Source organism: Sciurus vulgaris, assembly GCF_902686455.1.
Source record: "Sciurus vulgaris genome assembly, chromosome: 11".
Classification (NCBI taxonomy): Eukaryota; Metazoa; Chordata; class Mammalia; order Rodentia; family Sciuridae; genus Sciurus; species Sciurus vulgaris.
Window position 1 is genome coordinate 39,351,292 of NC_136472.1, and position 20,335 is coordinate 39,371,626.

General features: G+C 37.5%; 1 protein-coding gene across 2 annotated transcripts in view; it reads left to right on the forward strand.

Annotated features, from left to right (window-relative positions):
- Positions 1–534: 534 nt before the first annotated feature.
- Positions 535–20,335, forward strand: part of CSTF3 (cleavage stimulation factor subunit 3) — a 73,991-nt gene continuing 54,190 nt past the window's right edge. The window contains exons 1-3 of one of the 2 annotated variants that reach the window (XM_079103075.1): positions 535–746; positions 16,979–17,080; positions 17,203–17,298. In XM_079103075.1, the coding sequence (XP_078959201.1) occupies positions 720–746; positions 16,979–17,080; positions 17,203–17,298 (225 nt within the window). In that variant the 5' untranslated portion in view covers positions 535–719. Of the gene's footprint in view, positions 747–16,978; positions 17,299–20,335 lie in introns of both variants that reach the window. The other variant, XM_079103076.1, reaches the window with a different exon arrangement.

The window sequence follows — 20,335 nt, forward strand, 5'->3', positions numbered from 1 at the left end:
GGGAGACGGGAATGAGACCTCTTATAACGATCCTTGAATGGAAAACGAGATGCTGTGCTGAAAACCGGTTCTTGCAGACTTATATTATACAAAGAGAGAAAGCGACTATAAAACTTAATATGTGTTTAATTTGTTCCTTACACGCCCAGGAAGGCATGAGTCGAAACCACAGAAAACTTCCACGGACTCCTCCTTACGGAACTACAGGAGGCATAAAACCCTTAGCATTGCTCCCTAACATGGTTAGTTTGCGTGAATTCAAATGACTTGCAGTCAGGCGTCAACGAAGAGGAACTGGCTTTACCCCTTGATAACTAAATTCCAAGAAGCGCGCGAGCCTTCAAGCCAATAGCTTTCCGCTTGCCAGCCGGTCTCAACCAGTTCCGCAACAGCCTCATCAGCCTAAGGCCCCGACGTTAGCTCACGCACTGGCACCGCCCCCTGAGAGCTCTCTGAGTCTGCGCGCCCAGACTAACCGGCGAGTTGAGATTTAGCCCCGCCCTCTGCCCCGGAAGTTAATAGAAGCCACACCCCCTTCTCCGCCGGCAGGGGCGCAGCCATTTTAATTCATAGCTGAGTGGGCGGTGGCGATTCGTGTTGGCGGTCTGACTCCGCTGGGCAGGGGGTTACTTTCCTGATTTGGGGGTTGTTTTTAGTTTAATTTTTCTTTTCTAGCTTCCCATCGCCGACCAGTGCGCACGCTGTAATCATCTGAGGCCATGTCAGGAGACGGAGCCACGGAGCAGGTGAGGAAGGAGAGTGCGGGGCCTCGTGGCGACCTCTTCTCTCCACGACTCAATTCGTCCGAGTACTCCAGCCATGTTCGTAGTTAGTGAACCCGAGGGACCGTGTTCTGAAGAATCGTGGGAGCGGGGAACATGATCTAGATTTTAAATTTTTGTGGCTTTTCTTACGTGTTAAAACGAATAAACATTGAACTTAAACAATAGCTGGGAGGCTGCTTCGTCCTAGTTAGATTCATGGGAATGCTTCCGTTTGGTTGCTTTTATTTGATATATTTTTGGTGTTCGGTTGATGAGGAATTGGTTATGTTAATGTGTATCTGCTGTTTTCAAAAACTTGACAATGTTTCCTTCGCGTCCGACCTCCTTCACAATACACTGTACGCAGAAATAGGTTACTAGCTTGAGAAAAAAATATTTGAAATGAAACTAAGCTGGAGAAATAGACCCTTGAAGTCGTGAGTGAAGAAAGAAGCAGCCTAGAAGTACAGCATGGTTATGCCGAGGTTTTGGGGAGTTGTGTGGCTTTCCTCTTTTCTCCCTTCTAGCCACTTTTCATTTTCGTTTTTGCGGCTACACAGATATGCAGAATTTTGTAAATCTAAAACGGGACATCTGCTTTGGTTACTGTAAACAAAAGCATCTGTTTTAGTAGTAGATATGAGTGACGTTTAGATATTTTAAGATTCAGATTTTTAAATGATTTGCTCTTGTGGACTGGTATTTATTTTTTAGTATGAAGAGGAAACTGGTTTTATGAACAATGTCGTTAAATGTGCTTTTCTACGTAAGGTCTGGTATGTTTAGGTATTTTTTATTTTTTTATATTAGTCTTGGTTGTATGTTTAGGTGTTTTTAAAATGGAGGATAGCCAGCCTACAAAGTCTTTTCCTCGCAATTTTCCATTGCCATAGCAACAAAATACACTTAGGTTGTTGTTTTTCAAGTTTTCAGTTTATAACATGGAAGCCTTTATTGGATGAGACAGATGAGGCTAAATAGGACTGTACCTTATTGTATAGATTGGGTACTATAAAATTTCATTTTGTTGGGAAAGTTGGTTTTTTACTTCAGGACTTTTCAATATTGAAATCTTTGTAGTATTTACATTTTCGTGATGTTAGGATGTCCACAAATGCAGAGTCTAAGTTATATCAAAACTTTAAACTCTGGCATGGTGGCTCAAGCAGCCTCAGTAATTTAGGGAAACCTGCTCAAAATAAAAAAAGGACTGAGGTTGTGGCTCAGGGGTTAAGCCCCTTCGGTTCAATCCCTTTGCAAAAAAAAAAAACAAAAAAACCCGTGTTTATTTCACTCACCCTTTTGTGGACTGGTGTTTTGCATCTGAAAGCGAAGGAGGTAGGGTATTGAGTTTTCTGTGCATGCTTTGAAATTCATTCTTTTTTTGTTTGTTTGTTCGGTCTTTGGTACCTGGGATTAAACCGAGGGGCACTTAACCACTGAGCCACATCCGCAGTCCTTTTTTGTGTTTTATTTGGACGCAGGGTTTCACCGAATTGCCTAGTGCCTCGCTAAATTGCTGAACTTGTGATCCTCCTGCCTCAGCCTCCCTGGCCTCTGGGTTTACAGGCATATACCACCACGACTGCTGCGCGCACACTCCCCCCACCCCTTTGGTACTGGGGTTAAACCCACGACAACTTTATCACTGGGCCACATCTCCAGCCCTTCCTGTTTTTTATTTTGAAACAGGGTCTTACCAAGTTACAGAGAGTGGCCTTGAACTTGCAGTTCTGTTTCAGCCTCATGAGTTGCTGGGATTACACACATGCACCACCATGCCTGACAAACTGATGGGTTATTTATTTATTTTTTAAATTCTGTTGTTGTGTGTCAACTTACTGCTTTATACTTTTATGTAAAGAAGAGATTTTCTCCCTTTTTCTCGTTTGTTTTAGATACTAGGAATTGAAACCAGAGCTATTTACCATTGAGCTGTGTTCCCAGCCCTTTTATTTATTTATTTTTGTTTTGAAATAGGGTCTCTTGTTGATTAGGGTCCTTCTAAATTGCTCAGACTGGCCTCTAATCTGAGAGCCTCCTGTGTCAGCCTCCCAGGATTACAGGCACGCATCACCATGTCTTGCAAAGTAGTCATGTTCTTGTAATCTTAACTCCAAAAAAAGTTTTTGTGATGCTGGTAATTGAAGCTAGGGGTCCTCCTGCACCCTGCCCCCACCCCCCAACTGGGAATTGAATTTGAGTGCTCTACTGCTGAACTACGTCCCCAGCCATTCTTCACTTTTCAGACAGGGTCTGGGGAAGTGTGCCCAGGCAGTCCTGGAATTTGCATTCCTCCTGCCTCAGCCTCCCAAGCTCCCAAGCACAGGCATATAATACCATACCTAGGGTGCCTCATCTCATTTTCATGTCATACCTTCACTTATTACACTGTCTCCACCCTTATTACACTGAAGCAGTATACCAGATATTATGCAATTCAGTTTTAACTGAAGTAATTAAATAATATGCTAAAGAGTGACAGGATTTAAAACAAGAATCAGCTGTACCTTGCTCTATGTGTAAGACAGTGGTCATTGGAAGTCAATAGAAAGTGCCTGAAATGACCTGAAATCATGGATCAGAAAGAGACTAAACAAAACTAAAGAATAATACAAATAAAACCAAAATTATTGAGAATCATGGATTTGTTTTGGAAAAATGACAAAGGATGAATGAGGTGGAGAAAGATCACACAAGATAACAGGTGTAGACTTCGTTTAGCCTTTCAGTTGGCATGGAAGCTGTCAAGTTTGTAGAATAGAGCTGATAACATCTTAATTTATTACTGAAAAATATGAGCGGTTAGCTATGTACTGTGGTGCCTTCCTGTTATCCCAGCTATTTGGAAGATGGAGGCAGGAGGATAAGTTTGAGGTCACCTGGGCAATTTAGGGAGAGCCTTGAAAAAGGGCATTTAGGATGTAGCTCAGTGGTAGAGTACCCCCCTGGGTTCTGCCCTCAGTAACTCTCCCTCAAACATTAAGATTTTGTGATTTGTGCCCCCTTTTTAAAAAAATAAATAAATACTTTTTGTTGTAGATGGATATGATATCTTTATTTTACTTATTTTTATGTGGTACTGATGAGCAAACCCAGTGCCTCACACATGCTAGGCAAGCGCTCTGCCACTGAGCTACAGCCCAGTCCTGATTTGTGCCTTTCGAAAGATAGCAGTGATTATTGACAAGCAAAATCATTGCTAATGTTTGTTGGACATTTTTTTTTTTTAACTCTTGTAAAGAAATTCAGTTTTGCTTTAGTGTTTAAGGATAGTCTGAAGCTCCTTGTTCACTGTGTCTAGTCTTTTCTTTCCCCTTCCTCCCATACTGTCACCACAACAGTTTACTCTGCCAGTTTAACTGTTATAAAACTATTTGAATGTAGGTCTGCTTCCTTCCTTGCCCCCAACAAACATCTGATTTCTTTTTGGAATTACAGCTATATTTTAGTTTTGTATATGTTTTTAGTGCTTACTACAACTTGATCTCATTCTTCCTTTATTTAACCTTGTACACTACTCCAGTATCGTATGATAGGCTATTGTTTCTCCATCTGTTCTGAGATTCTTGAGTTGAAGGGACTGCCCTATTCAGCTTTATATGTTAAAAACCTAGAAAGTACTATTTTGATTCTTATGATGTTGGTTAGATGAATGGGTTGATTTTTGCATATAGGAACTATTGGGATGACAGGTATATAGCTAATTTATATTTAGCTTAATATTTGGGTTATACAAGTGGATTATTTTAAAGATGACTTGGATGGGAGGAAGAAAGGAACATGTGTTTGGCCAAGTCAATTTATCTGAACCTTTAAGCCTCTCAAATTGTGTTTCTGCACTTTTTGGAAAAGACTACTTTAACTCCTTCCCCTGGTGCTGGCTCTTGAACCCAGGATCTGGTACGTGCTAGGCAAGGGCTCTATCACTGAGATACATCCTCAGCCCTGTATTTCACTTTTTAAAATATGTCTAGCCTAGCCTGGTGTAGTGGCCCTTACCCATAATCCCAGCAACCCAGGAGGATCACAAGTTGGAGACCAGTCTCAGTGTTTTTTTTTGTCTTAGTAAAAAAATATGAAAAATGTGTTCTGTGGTATACTTATCAATTATGAATGAAACTATAAACCTTGTTTATTTTGTTGAGTAGCCATTTGGTGTTTTTTGTTGTTGTTGTTGTTGTTTTTCTTTGATGGGGGGAGTACTGGTGATTGAACCCCGGGGATGCTTAACCACTAAGCCACATGCCCGGTCCTTTATTTTTTATTTTGATACAGGGTCTCACAAAGTTGCTGAGACTGGCTTTGAACTTGGAATCCTCCTGTCTCAGCCTCCTAAGCCTCTGGGATTACAGGCATGTGCTACTGCACCTGGCTTACCCTAACAGTTTTGAGTGGGCAAATTAATTTCATCTTTGTTTATTTTTGCTATTTAGAAAGGCTTTCTTATTTATTTATTGTGGTGCTGGGATCGAACCATGTGCTCTTACCACTAAGCTATATCTCTAGCCCCAGATCTGAACATTAGAAGATGTTGTATGTAGCAGTGATTCTTCCTCAGTGTAGTTAACCTGGGTTTAGTATTGGTTTTTCTTAAAGTTAAAACAGAAAGGAACTGTTAGGAGTGATTTTTTTTTTTTTTTCCTTCATAGGTTGTTTCAGGGGATCCCAGGTAGACCTTTAGAAGGGCAAAGTCTGTACTTGGCTGTTTGTACTCATTAGTTGGACAGTTGCCAAAAACAAGTCATAATTTTAAGCTTTTCTACCATATTTCTCTTTAGGACCTAATTGTGGATTTGGAGTTATTTTTGTTTTGTTGGATAGTTGGTAATGGTGTAAAAATTGATCTGAAAGGGTTTTGAGTTAGATGCCAACAGTGTGCCTTAAGTCCCAGCTACTTAGAGGATGAGCGCAAGAGGAGAATCACAAGTTGTAGAATATCCTCAGCAACTTAGGAAGACCTGGTCTTAAAAAAAAAAAAAAAAAAAGGTGGGACTGATGTACATTAAATATTGAATAAAATCAGAAGTGCAAAACTGTGCCTTAGTTGATGTTTTTCTGTTGTTTGACTTGGTTTATTTTTAATATCGTGGCTACTCTTGGTTGAAAGAGCCTGGTCTTCCAAATTCCAAAAGGTTCGGATTTTTATTTATATATTTTGTTGTTATTGTTTTGTGGTGCTGGGCATAGAACCCAGGACTTCATGGATGCTGAGCTCGTTCTGTATCACCAAGCTATATCCTCAGCACTTATTTGTATTTTGGAGCCATTTTTTCTTAGGAGATGAATAAGCAAATATAATAAGCAGTGTGTGATAAGTGTAGTTTATTTTTAAAGCTTTTTAATTGTTTGCATGTGTAGAATTTTAGTCTTTGTAAGGATCAGAGGGCTTACTGGTTCATAATGCATGTTCAGTTTTGTTCTCAAAAACTCATAGTCTATGAGTTCAGTTGCATTGGTAAAGGAACACAGAACTAAGCTGGCTTTTAGTCCTTGACACCAGTCACATAAAATACTTTATTCTCTGGGCATGTGAGTTGGCTTAATTAAGTTACTATTCTTAGAAAATCTTACAAAGTGCTACTGTGGTCTACTTCTAATTTTGAAAAACAAAAACGTTGACTATAGAGAAACTTAAGACTTTTTGTGTAGTTCTTAACATTTTAGCTAAAATTTGTTAGAATGACTTGAATCTGGTGTTACCTTATTTTTAAGGATGCATGACATTTTACAAACATGTATTAGAGAACAGATAGATTATATGATAGTCGTGCTTAGTTAATGATGGTTGTTTCCTGATTTTGTCATCATCATGGACGTCATAGTGTTTATAGAAACCTAAATGTTACAACCTATGGCTCTGTGGAGGATGTATGTGTATGGTAGTCTATCTCCCTGTGCTCCTAATGCCCTAATGAACAAAAGAACACAAGGTTAAATCAAGCAGCAGAGAAAGTGATACAGTCAAAACCTCAGAAGAGTTGTGAGGATGTAGCTTAGTGGTCGAGTGTTTGCCTGGCATGTCCAAGACCCTGGGTTCCATCCATAGCACCGCAGAATAATAATAATAATGATAATAGTGGAGACATGAAATGTATGAGATTGTTGCTGCCCTTACAGTGTATACTGTTTTATAGTAAACTTAAAAAAATAGTATATTCTAAGATGATGACTACACTGTTATAATCACTACTGTGCTTTAGTAAGTGTAGTGAATACATAAAACAGTGGATACCTGTTTATTTTCATTATTGAGTATTATGTACAGTATGTAATTGGTGGTGCAGTAGATTTGTTTACACCAACATCTCAAACACGTGAGTAATCTGTCATGTTGTTAAGATGGCCAAGATCACTAGGTTATATTGTAATGGAATTTTTTAGCTCCATTACAGTCTTATAGGAACCATCATAGTATATGACATTAAGGCCCTGCTCAAAATAAAAAGGACTGGGGGACGTAGCACAGTGGTACAGTACCAAACATATTAATAAAATAAAATACTTATTGGATAAAATAAGTAGGAAAATTGCAGATTATCCGAGAATAGTATTTTACTGACAATATCCTTCAACTTTATTGAGATATAGTGGAAAATACTCATTACAAAACCAGGATTGAGGCTTTTCTATTTTATTCAGTTGATCATGGTCAAGAGCTTATGCAGAAGTAGACATAAGTCCTTTAATCTACCATCTCTCCCAACCTAATACTTGTTTTTTATGGTGGTACTGGGAATTGAACCCAAGGGCTCTCTACCACTGCTCCACATTGCCTACACTTTTTAAATTTTTATTTATTTATTTATTTTCTTCTCAGCACCAGGGAGTGAACCCAGGGACATTGAGGTACACCCCCAACTTTTTTTTTTTTTTTGAGACACAGTCTTGCTAAATTTCTGAGGCAGGCCTAGAACTCGGGCTCCTCCTGCCTCAGTCTCACCATTATCCGGGATTATAGAGGCACACCACTGCACCCAGTATCCCCCCTCTTTTAAGTGTATCACATGTATTAAGATGATCTCTATTTTAATTCACTTTGACCCTAGCATAATACCCAGTTACTGAAAATTTTATTTAGAACAAAAACTTTTTTTTCCCCCCAGTCTGTTTTACTTCTGTAGTAATGGGAAGAAGAAATTACATTTTCATGTTTTGGGTTTTTTTTTTCCCCCCTCCAGTGCTAGGGTTCAAACCCAGGACCTTATGCATTCTAGGCAAGCACTCTACCACAGAGCTATACATCCTACCAGTATATAGTTCTTCTAATCATTCATGGTGCCTGTCACCTCTCCACACCCTTCCCTCATATAGCCCTGGTAAAAGTTAAGAGCTAATATAGAAAGTGGTTTGGAATTTCAGTAAAGTATAATTCATGGAGTTTTCCCAAGACTGCCTGACTTATCCACAGTTAAGAAAAGTCTATTGAAAGTGTTCCCCCTTTCTCCAATTATGTTATGATGAACTGAAAACATTTTCTATTTATAGGTAGCCTCCCCCCCCCCCCCCCCCCAATTATCCCCCGAGGCGGGTGCACCATTCCTGGAGGTACTGGAATGCCAGATTGATGTGTAGAGTGGAAGGAGCAAGCTCTTATTCCATATCCCTGCTCCAAAAATCCATTTAATGTATTGTCCTTGGATAGAGGATGTGTCAGATACTAAACTGATAAGAACACATACTGTACTTGATCTTAGCCAAACGGCTGAGAAGCGATAGATAGACTTTTAAAAGATCACAAGAATGTAAAATAGTTCAGTGGTAGAGCAGTTGCCTAGTATGCACAAGGCCCTGGATTTGATCCCTAACACTGCAAAAAAGGAGAAATACAAAAAGTGTCATACTTTTTATTGTTTTTAGAAAATATATTTTCATAAAATGTTATTTATATTGATATTGAAGGTGTTTGCTTATTTTCTGGTACTGATGATTAAACCCAGGGGTGCTTTTCCAGTGAGTCATATTCCCCAGCCTTTTTAGTTTTTGACACAGGGTCTTGCTAAGTTGCCCAGGCAGGCTTTGAACTTGGGATCCTCTTGCCCCATCTTCCTGAGTAGCTATGTTTACAGATGTGTGAGAGTATAATGTGTTTCTTTATAAAAAGTTTGAGAATTAATTGGAATGGTGTTTCATGCCTGTAAAGACAATGTCATAAGTTCTATTTCTGTATGTTACTTAACTTCATATGACGAACAAAAAATTAAACATAAAAAGTGACAAGGGACCCCACAGAATGGGAGAAAATTTTTGGAAATCGTGTCTGATAAGGGACTTGTATCTAATATATATAAAGAATTTGAATGATTTGGTCATAAAAAAAACCCAATTAAAAAATGGGCAGTGGGACTGAATAGAGATCTCTCCAAAAAAGATTCGCAAATTGCCAATAAGCAATATGAGAAGATGCTTGACTTAAAAAAAAAAAAAAAATTGTAGTTGTAGATGGACAGACAGCATGCCGTTATTTTATTTGTTTTTATGAGGTGCTAAGTATCCAACCCAGTGCCTCACATGTAGTAGTAGTAGTAGTAGTAGGCAAGCACTCTGCAACTGAGCTACAGCCCCAACTCAAGATGCCTGATTTCTTTAACCATTTAGGAAATGTAAATCAAAATCACAGTGAGATACCATTTCACACCCACTATTATGGTTTTAATCAGAAAGACAGATAATGACAAATATTGGGAATGTGGAGAAATTGGAACTCTCATACACTGCTGGTGTTAATGTACAATGGTTCTGTCACATTGGAAAGCAGTCTGGTGATTGTTCAGTGTTAAAGTTACTACATAAATAAAAGAGTATCCCATATAATGGAATATTATTTAGCAGTAAAAAGAAAAATGCTTGATTAGGCTAAAACATAAATTTTGAAAACATCATGCTAATTGAAAGCTAGAAACGAAAATCCACATAGTGTATGTTTTCCATTTATGTGAAATATTAGCAAATCTCTAGAGACAAGGTAGATTGGGGGAGCTGGGGGATTTGGAGGGAAATGGGAGTGACTGCTAATAAATGTTGGTTTCTTTTGGGGGTGATAAATGTTTTAAAATTTATGATGGTTACATAACAGTATATTCATAAATGAAAAACAATTATATATTGTAAATGGGTAAATTGTACATTATGTCAGTCATTTCTTAAAGGCATTATTAAAATGTAAATTTTAAAGGTTAAATATGTTTACTTCCCAACATTTAATCAGTTTACTTTTTTTTTTGCGGTGCTGGGGATTTGAACCCCGGGTCTTGTGCTTGTGAGGCAAGCACTCTATCAACTGAGCTATATCCCCAGCCCTAGTTTACATTATTTTTAAAAATATTTGTTAATTGTCAATGGATAATTATTATTTATATGTGGTGCTGAGAATGGAACCCAGTTCCTTACACATGTGAGGCAAGCGCCCTACTACTGAGCTACAACCCCAGCACAATCAGTTATATTCATGTTGTTGTTCACAGAAAAAATAAATTAGAAAATGAAATAATTGGTAATGTACATGCTTTGAGAAGCAGTCTAAATTTTGTTCTGCTCACTTGATTTGGAGTTTCATTCTTCTTTAGCATCCTCTGAAGAGTTATATTGGAATTATAAGTTATTCCAAATACAAAAAGCTGTATTTTGATAGTTTCTTACTGTAGAAAGTTGGCATAGAAGCACGGGACAGCTGCTGGCTGTTTTTCCCCCCTCTTCCCTTCATCTGTTCTTTTGGCTGTACTAAAACAGTTATGACCTTAGTTCATTACAAATGGACATTGAAGACTTGTCCTAGGTTTTCTTAGAGTGACTGGTAAGAATGCTTTTGCAACAGAGTCAGGAAGTAATATATTATTTTTTTAAGGTTTTACTAAGGTTTTAGTGAAGGGCCTCTAGCATACTGTACACATAATCTACAACTGAGCTATGTCCCAGTTCATTCATTCATCTGTCTGTCTGTCTGTCTATACTGGGGATGGAACCCAGGGGTGCTTAACCACTGAATCACATTCTCAGCCCTTTTCGTGATAGGGTCTCACTAAATTGGGGCCTTACTAAGTTGCGGAAGCTGGGTTGAACTTCTGATCCTCCTGCCTCAACCTCCCAAGCTGCTGGGTTTACAGTCATGCACCACCACCCCCAGTTTATTTTTATTTTTGAGATAGGTTGGCCAGTCTGGGCTCCCACTTGAAATTTGTCTGCCTCAGTTTGAATAGCTGGGATTATAGGCATGTGCTGCTTTGCCTGGCCGGCTCCATTCCTTATGGAGGCCTAGTTTCTCTTTTGGATTCTAGAAAACTGTTCAGTTTTTGCCCTGTAGTAGTACGTCATCAGTCCAGATGGCAGAAATGCTACAGTCTCAAACTTGGCCACTTTGCTAGTTTATAACTGTGACAAAAGGGTTTTTTTTTTTTTTTTAATTGTGGAAATTAAATGCAGCCACAGTTGCAGTGTGTGTACTCTTGGTTGTTAGGTTAGCATACATCTATAAGGTAGTCAATTGAGAATTAACTATATAGATTGCTTTATGAATGTTTAGCTAATCCTTGGCTAGAGAAAATAAAGATGTAACTGACACTCCTGATGATCCTCCAGGTGCCTGTGCATTTGAATTTTAGGGGTTCCATGAATTGGGTGGCGGGTGGGAATAAACTTTTGGGGGGTACCAAGGATTGAACCCAGGGGTACTTAACCACAGAGCCGTATCCCCAGCCCTTTAAAATTTTTAATTTGAGACAGGTTCTCATTAAACTGCTTCAGGCCTTGCTAAATTGCTGAGGCTGGCTTCAAACTTTTGATCATCCTGCAGCAGCCTCCTGAGCTGCTGGGATTACAGGTGTATGCCACTGTGCCCAGCAGGGGGATAAACTTTTTATTAACGTCTAATTAAAATGGAACATTCCCTTCTGTTATTAACGTGCACCAGAAACCAAATAGCAGCATCCATGACATAAATATTTGAATATTATGACATAAATATTCAAAATTTTGCTTGCACTCATCAATGTTTTGATGTTTTAAGTTTACATTACTATATATAAATTTTGCTTTAAAAATATTTCTGTAACTTCTAAAGTTGGTTTCCTTTGGAATTCCTTGGAATTTGCAGTGCTGGTTGCCCGTGCCTGTAATCCCAGCTACTTGGGACACTGAAGCAGGAGGATTGCAAATTCAGGGCTACTCTCAGAACTTAGTGAGACCCTGTCTCAAAATAAAAGAAGAAAAAGGGCTGGGGAAGCTCAGTGATAGTTTGTCTGGTGTGCCTGGGACCCTGGATTCAATCCCCAGTATCGCAAAAGAAGGGAGGGAGGGGAAGAGAGAAACATTTTGTGTACTTAACATTATTCTGAGAAAGGGCTCGTAGGCTTTACTTAACTACAGAAAACTTTGGGGGCACTAAAAATTGTCAGTAATATATAACCATGGTTTTCAATCAGTCTGAACTAGAATCACCTGGACAGCTTAAAAAAAAAAGATGGTACATGAATCCTTGGAGACTCTGGTTTAATTAATCTAGGGTGGAACATGAGCATCTTTTAAACTTTCCATCCCCCAGGTGATTCTAAGATACTGTCAGGGTTGCAGATCACTGTAGGAATGTCTTATTTCATAAGGAGTCATGTGTACCTCTTGCTGTGATCATGCTTGGTCAGATGTTAAAATCTAACTTCTGAGTTCTCTTCTTTTTTAAAATATATATAGTAGGGCTATGGTTGTAGCTCTGGTGAGTGCTTGTCTAGCATGTGTGAGGCAGTGGGTTCAATCCTTAGTACCACATAAAAATAAATAGAGGTATTATGTCCACCTACAACTAAAAATATTTACATATATGCATACACATTTTTTTCAACTCAGTGGTTTAATTTTTAGCCAAATAGGTCTTTAGCTCTAGAAGAATACCCAAGAACACTGTAAAGTGGTTTTTGTATGTGGTTTTTGGTTTGGTTTTGTTATTTTGGGTACTGGGGGTTGAACCTAGGGCACTTTACCACTGAGCTACATCCCCAGTACTGTTTTTTATATTTTGTAACGTAGTCTCACCAAGTTACCCAGAGTGGGCTGAAACTCCCAATCTTCCTGCCTGAGCCTTATGGGTCGCTGATATTTAGGGGTGTGCCACTGTACCTAACTGCCCTGATTTATATATTTATGTATTCTTCTTCTTTTACTAGGAATTGAACCTAGGAGTGCTTTACCACTAATCTACATCCCAGCCCTTATTTTTCTATTTTGAGGCAAGATCTCACTTAGTTGAGAAGCCCTCCTTGAACTTGAGATTCTCCTGCCTCAGCCTCCTGAGTCACTGGGATTGCAGGCATGCATCACCAAGCTTGGCTGCCCTGGGATTTTTAAAAACCCACCATTATAGATATTGTAGCATGTTGCCGCCTGCCCTGCCTTGCTGGCTGGCTGTTTGTAGATTGTTACCAGGGATTGAACCCAGGAACACTTAACCACTGAGCTACATCCCAGCCCTTTTTTTTTTTTTTTTTTTTTTTTTAATATTTTGAGACTGGGTCTTCTAAGTTGCTTATGGACTTGCTAAATTGCTGAAACTGACCTTGAATGTTCCATCCTCCTGCATCGGCCTCCCCAGCTGCTGTGATTAAAGGCATGTGTTATGATGCCACATGCCTTATTATTTTTAGTGACTACAGTGTCTGTAACTTATTTATCTGCCCCAGACTCCTGTCTCAGAGGTTGATTATCTGGTGTTGAAACCTCAGGTGAGGTGGGTGGCGGGGGACACCAATCATACTTAATTTTGATCAGTAATGCTACTTGCCCCCTGCCAATGTAAGAATGTCTTTTTAAGCTGTCACAGTAGGGCACACCTGTAACCCCAACAACTCAGCAATTTAGCAAGATCCTAAGCAACCTAGTGAGACACTCTCAACATAAAAAATAAAAAGGGCTGAGGATGTTGCTCAGTGGTGTTCAGTTTCCAGTACCAAAAAAAAAAAGGTCTGTTTCTGCATACCTTTGCCAGTGAAGTGTTAATTATAAGGTACTTGATTTCTGTTTTAGGAATTACATTTGCATTTCTTTTGAATGTTTAAAAATTTAGTTGTAGCCCACATGTTGATACATGCTTATAATCACAACTACTTAGGAAACTGACCCAGGAGGATCAAAAGTTCTAGGACACTTAGGGAGACCTTGTCTCAAAGTAAAAAAGGTCTCAGTGAATAAATCAGTGGTAGGGCAACTCTGGGTCCTATCCCCAGTACCAAATAAAATAAAGTTAATTAGTTTTTATTTTTTGTCCTATTCATATGCATTGCCCTGCCTAGGAGGTGCTAGGGATTGATCCCAGGGTCTAGTACATTCTAGTCAAGCACTCTTTGAGATATGCCTCTAGCCTCCTTCATCTATTTTCTTTTTTGGGGAAGAGTGGGGTGCCAGGAATTGATCTCAGGGACACTTGGCCACTGAGCCACATCCACAGATCATCTTCTTTTTGAGTAACTGACATTTTACATTGCAAACTGGTATACTAATAAATGTAGTACTTTGTCATATGGGTTGAAGGTACTAAGTTTGTCTTTTGATTTAGACACTTTGCTCATACACAGATACTAAGCACTAGTACTCAGTGTATCCCCAAACCCTTATTGTATGTTTAAATCTTTGATCTATCTTTCTTTGGTAGAAAGGGTTAATAGAAATTTGACTTTATTTTGATAAAGACAACAATTCTAACAGTGGACTATATTCATTGAATAATTGACCGTTCTGATATGAAATGCCTCCCTATTATTTGCTGATTTTCCAATTATTGCTCTTTTAAACTACATTGTCCAGTGATTGGTTTGTCACCATTTTTAACCCATAGTTAAAAATTGAACCAGGAGCATTTTACCACTGAGCTACATCCCCGTTCTTTTTATTTTTTATTTTGAGACAGGGTCTCCCTAAGTCCTGAGGTTCTCACCAAGTTTCTGAGGTTGGTCTTAAACTGAAGTCCTCCTGCCTTAGCCTCCTGAGTTGCTGGCATACATTATTGCACCTGGCAAAACAACATAATTTAGGTTTAAATTGCAGTAGTCTTTTAAAATTTTTCATTCTAAACGCATACTTGCCAGTGGTGCACTTTATTCCAGGAGTTCATTTCTCCTACGTAATTTGTGTGTCTAAACAGATGACTCTTAAAACTTTTCTAAACTGGTGTTTTGACATAGTCGTTACATGAAATCTACATGAAAAAGAAAAAGATGATAGGGAATCCTCAAATGTTATTGTGTATTCTATACTGTAGATTTCAAGAAGTCCTGGAAAAACAAAATTTTAATCTGACTTGTTTGAGCATCACTTTCTTTTTGGTGCTACACAGAAGTGTTCAGAATAATGCAAAGTAATACTTGTTTCTTATGCCTTGGGTGGTAGCTACTATCTTAGGGTTTCTGGGTTTTTTCCTGCCCCTATCCCCTTTGTTTTTTACAGTACTGGGGATTGAACCCAGGGCTTCTCTTATACACGTGAGGCAAGTGCTGTACCACTGAGCTACATCCCCATTCCTAAAATTAAATTTCTGTAAAAATAAAACCACCTTTTGCTGGCTGTATTGACATCTGCCTATAATACCAGGTACTTCGAAGCCTGAGACTGAAGGGTTGCAAGTTCCAGGCCAACCTGGGCAACTTAATGAGATCCTGTCTGAAAATAAAGGGCTGGGGATGTAGTTTAGTGGCAGAATGTTCCAGTCACACCAGTACTGCACAACAACTAGAAGAAAAAGAAAAACAAGAAGCCAACTTATTAAAGAATTTGGAAAATACTAGAAGGGGAGAAAATTTTCCACTACTCATTACTCAAACATGACTGTGTTTAACATTTTAGCATGCCTTGTTAATCCCCTTCATTGCAGATTTCTTTATGGTTTTCTTTTTGCTTTATATATGTAAATCATTTCTTACATCCAAATAAAATTTCTATGTCATATCATGCTTGGGTTTTGTGGCTCAGAATGAATGTTCTAACTGCAGTATTTCTCAAATTTGGTCCAGGGACCCCCAGGGGCTTCTGAGATTTTCAGAAGATAGGTGAATGTAAATCATTTCATAAGAAATATAAGACACAGCAAGGCACAGTGGTGCTTCTCTGTATTCCCAGGGGCTTGCGAGGCTGAGACAGGAGGAACCAAGTTTAAAGCCAGCCTCAGCAACTTTTGACCTTGCCTCAAAATAAAAAATAAAAAGGGTAGGAAATGTGGCTCAAGGGTTGAGTGCCCTGGATTCAGTCCTTGGTACCAAAAAGAAAAATCTAAGACACATAACCAGTAATTCCATTTACCTGAGACAGGAGGATCAGTTGAGCCCAGGAGTTCTAGACCTGCCTGGGCAATATAGCAAGACCCCCATCTCAAACAAAGAAGGAAATCTAAGACTTTCTCTTATGAGTGTACAGTGGAAGTTTTCAACATCTATATAACATCATATGTCAGCAGATTGAATGAAGAAGCAGATGAGAAAAATTCAGCTGCCTTTAAAAAAGTAATATTTGCAAATACAAAAAACAAAATTATCTGATTTTCTTTCTTTTTTCTTGTTTTCCTTTTTCTTTTTTTAATACTGGGGATTGAACCTGGGGTGCTTTCCCACTGATTCAGCTATATCCTCAACCCTCTTTATTTTATTTTTTTATATTATTTGAATGCAGGGTCTCCCAGAGTTGCTTAGAGCCTTGTGTGTTGCTGAGGCTGACTTTGAACTTTTGACCCTCCTGCCTCAGCCTTCCGGAGTCACTGGGATTATACGCATTTCTACCACACCTGACTTCTGATTGAATTTTTTGGAGGGGAGGGGGTGTGGGGGTGCTGGGGATTGAACCGAGGGCCTTGTGCATGCAAGGCAAGCACTCTACCAACTGAGCTATATCCCCAGTCTCCTGACTGACTGAATTTTTTAAGAGTATATAGGGGTCCTAAGACCATAAAGTTTGAGAGCTGTGATAGGCTATTTAACATAGAATGGTATTTAGTCTAAGAAATTGTAATTGGATAAAAAATAGTAATCACTTGATTTCATTCTTTTTATGCATGTGACTTCTGATTATGTGTGCATTTCATAGATTCCTCTTTTCTAAAATGCAGTCCTCTTTTATAAGAGGATATTTTAATGCTCTGTGACATTGCTTCTAGGAACTGGTATGTTCTGTGCTGTTTTTGAATTAAGTTAGGCATGAGTTTTTTTTTAAACAATAACTTCAGTTTGTTATTTATTTTTTTTCCTCAGGCAGCTGAGTATGTCCCAGAGAAGGTGAAGAAAGCGGAAAAGAAATTAGAAGAGAATCCATATGACCTTGATGCTTGGAGCATTCTCATTCGAGAGGCACAGGTTTAGTGATATAGGATTACATTTCCTTCTCTATGGGTCCAATCACACTACTTGGTTCTGCAGTAAATAATATTTTCATAATCCTAACATTGTAAATGCTGTTTATTGGTTTTCAATTTTAGAATCAACCTATAGACAAAGCACGGAAGACTTATGAACGCCTTGTTGCCCAGTTCCCAAGTTCTGGCAGATTCTGGAAACTGTACATTGAAGCAGAGGTTAATATTTTATTTTATTTTTTCATATATAGCATCTGATGGGAATTGCAGCATACACTATAGAGATAGGAAACAAGTTAGGAACATAGCACAAGTAGGACAAGGAGGATTTAAATGTCCCGTGCCTTTATTTTGTAAAATAGGTATGAAGGAGTAATTAAAATGAATTTTTGAAATTTGGGTCTTTGACAAGCTGATGATTGTTGCATTTTGGAGTTGCAACAACATTAAAACAGTTTCAATGGTATTGGAGTGCTTTAGCCTTTTATTTACTTGTCATGTGTCAATTTATTGCCTCCTGTGTCATTTATTTAGAACTCATTTTTCTTTTTATTCCTACTTACAAACTAATATGAATGGGATTATATGAAAATACAGAAATGTTAACTTAGTTTCATAGAGTCTTTTGAGTGTCTGGTGAAATGAAACAGAAGAATGATTTCAAATTTTAATTTTGTGAAAATGCATGGTTTGTCTATGTAAGCACTCATTTTAAAGTTTTTTTCTGTAAGATGAATTTTATATTATTCAGGAATAAGCTAATGTAACTCAGACCTTTTAATCATAATTTACCTGATGATACTTTGATTTTTTTTTTTTTTTTTAATCTGTCTTGAAATTTGAAGCCAGGCATGTTTAAAGAGTAAATTCTTAAAGTGTTCATGTGTCTTAACAATTAGCACCAAGAAATCATTTTCAGGTTATAAATTAATAGGATGAAATGGTGAAATGGGAATAATTGATATCCACATTTAGCTGAAAATAACCATTTCTTTTTATAACTCCTTTATAATACTTTAAGCAGTACTTTTATTTTAAATGTTAACTTATAAATTCTCAACGTAATTAAGTACACTGCAGCCTCAACATTTTCTACAGTAGTTGAAATTTGGTATTATGTGGGTCTGATTAGACCTTGTTAAAGGACTTTAGCCATCAGCAGTACTGAATAGAGTTCAGCACAAAACAGTGTCTGTCACCTGTGATGTGTCCTCAGAATGGACCCAACCCACAGAAGAGTTAAATAGAGGCTACAGTGTACTCACTAAATTTGTGCTATAATTTAGATCGTACTACTTTGTGGGAGGGAAGTTACTGGACAATAGCAAGAACATTTGTGTGTGTTTTATTTTTGTGTGTGAGGTTGTATATATGGTCTGTATGTTTGTGTGTTTGTGTGTATGAGTGTGATTGTGCCTTATGTGGAGTCTGGTAGTTTTGATCCATGAGCATATCCTTAAAGTTTCATCACCTATTCTCTGGACCATTTCTTTCCTTCCTATATTTTAATCACCAGAGTAGGCAGGCATGAAATTTTAACAGGTGAGGCCTGAGTATGCTGAAGCCAGTGCTGCTTTGTATACTCATTAAAGCAAGAAACCTGGATCACCTGCACCTGTTTTGCATTCTAGTCTGACTTTACAAACACATTAGCTTATATTTAAACTCATCAGAAACAAACATCATTGATACATAATCTTTTTTGTGTAATAGTGTAGTAATTTGAGTCTTTGAAATTTTTTTGTTTCTCCAGCATTTAGACATTTTCGATGCATTTTATTGTAGCATAAGTTAAATTGAATTTGGCAGATACTGCATTCTGTAATTATGAATACAATGAGTTTTCGTCTTTCATTTTCTAACTGTGAGATATAAAACTTCTTTCTTAAAAAAAAAAAAAAATCTGAAAAAGAACGTGTGCTATTCCCAGGGGCTGAAGTTTGTCTAAATAACAGGCTCATTTTGTATATTTCACAACTGCTAGCAGTTGCCTGATTTATTCATAATGTTTACAGTTATTTCTCACTCATATACACACATGTACACAAAGATGTATGTATAAAACATAAGTATGTATATTGTATAAATCATCTATTGAAAAAAAATGGTAACGTGTATACTTAAAATTTTACAATTCTGATTTAGGAATTAAGGTGTCAAGTTGAATGCTGGTTTCAGGAATGCATACCTGAGCTGTGTTTTCCTCTTTTCTGACTTGCTCTCTATTTTTATTTTCACATTTTTTTTGTTTTTTGTTTTAGCCTGTGGAAGGCTAAACTTCTTATTTGTCATGTCACTCAATGTGACCTTTATTTCTGGAGAAGACACAAAATCTGTTTATAATACTTTTTAAATACCTGAGTTAATAATAAGAATGTCTTTACATTGAAAGTAATACTAACAGTGTTTACATAACATCCTGTATACACTCTCAAGAAAATAAAATTGTGTTAATACATTGTTGTAACTCGGTACTTCATGGTGGGAAAATTATGATGTTTCATTTATTTATATTTAAGCTAAACTATTAACATGTATAACTCTAAATATATTAATATTTTCTCATAGAAAATATACACACCTTTAAGAAAGTAATTTGCGTCCCCAGAGAAATTTTTTGAACATGTTGTTTAAGTTCTGAGGGGCAAAAGAAAAAAAATTTTATTTTTGAATTTGAAACATTAGTTGAAAATCAGAGCATATCAAAATGGTTATTTAGAAATGAAGTTAAATGATACTAATACCAGCTTTTCTCACATTAGTGAGAGTTTAGCATTACCTACCTCCTTGTCTTCATAAAATTGAGGTTTAAAATGTCATCCTTAATTTATTACCCACTTATATTTTTTTGCTACAGTATAGAAACAGATGGAGGTAAAATTCTTTTTCTAGCAAATGGATATTTAGGGTCATATTCTTTGTAATATAATTATATAAGTTTGAACATTAGTCCAAGTTTCTTTTTAGTGTTGTGTATATTTAGGAAATCATATTTGCCTCTTTTCTTTGAAATTTATTCTTTACTCTCACATTACAAACCTCCGCTTCACATGATTTAACAAAATCATAAGAGCAAGTAATTTTAGGAGTATTCATAAAGAGAGATAATTATCAGTAGAGTCTAAATCTAACTGCTGTGGTAGGAAACAACTTTTGCTGCTTCCTAGTTTTATGAAAGGAAATATTCAAAATATCTCCAACTTTAAATGTATACAAATGACTTAAATTCAGTTTAATTTTTAACACCGGTATATTC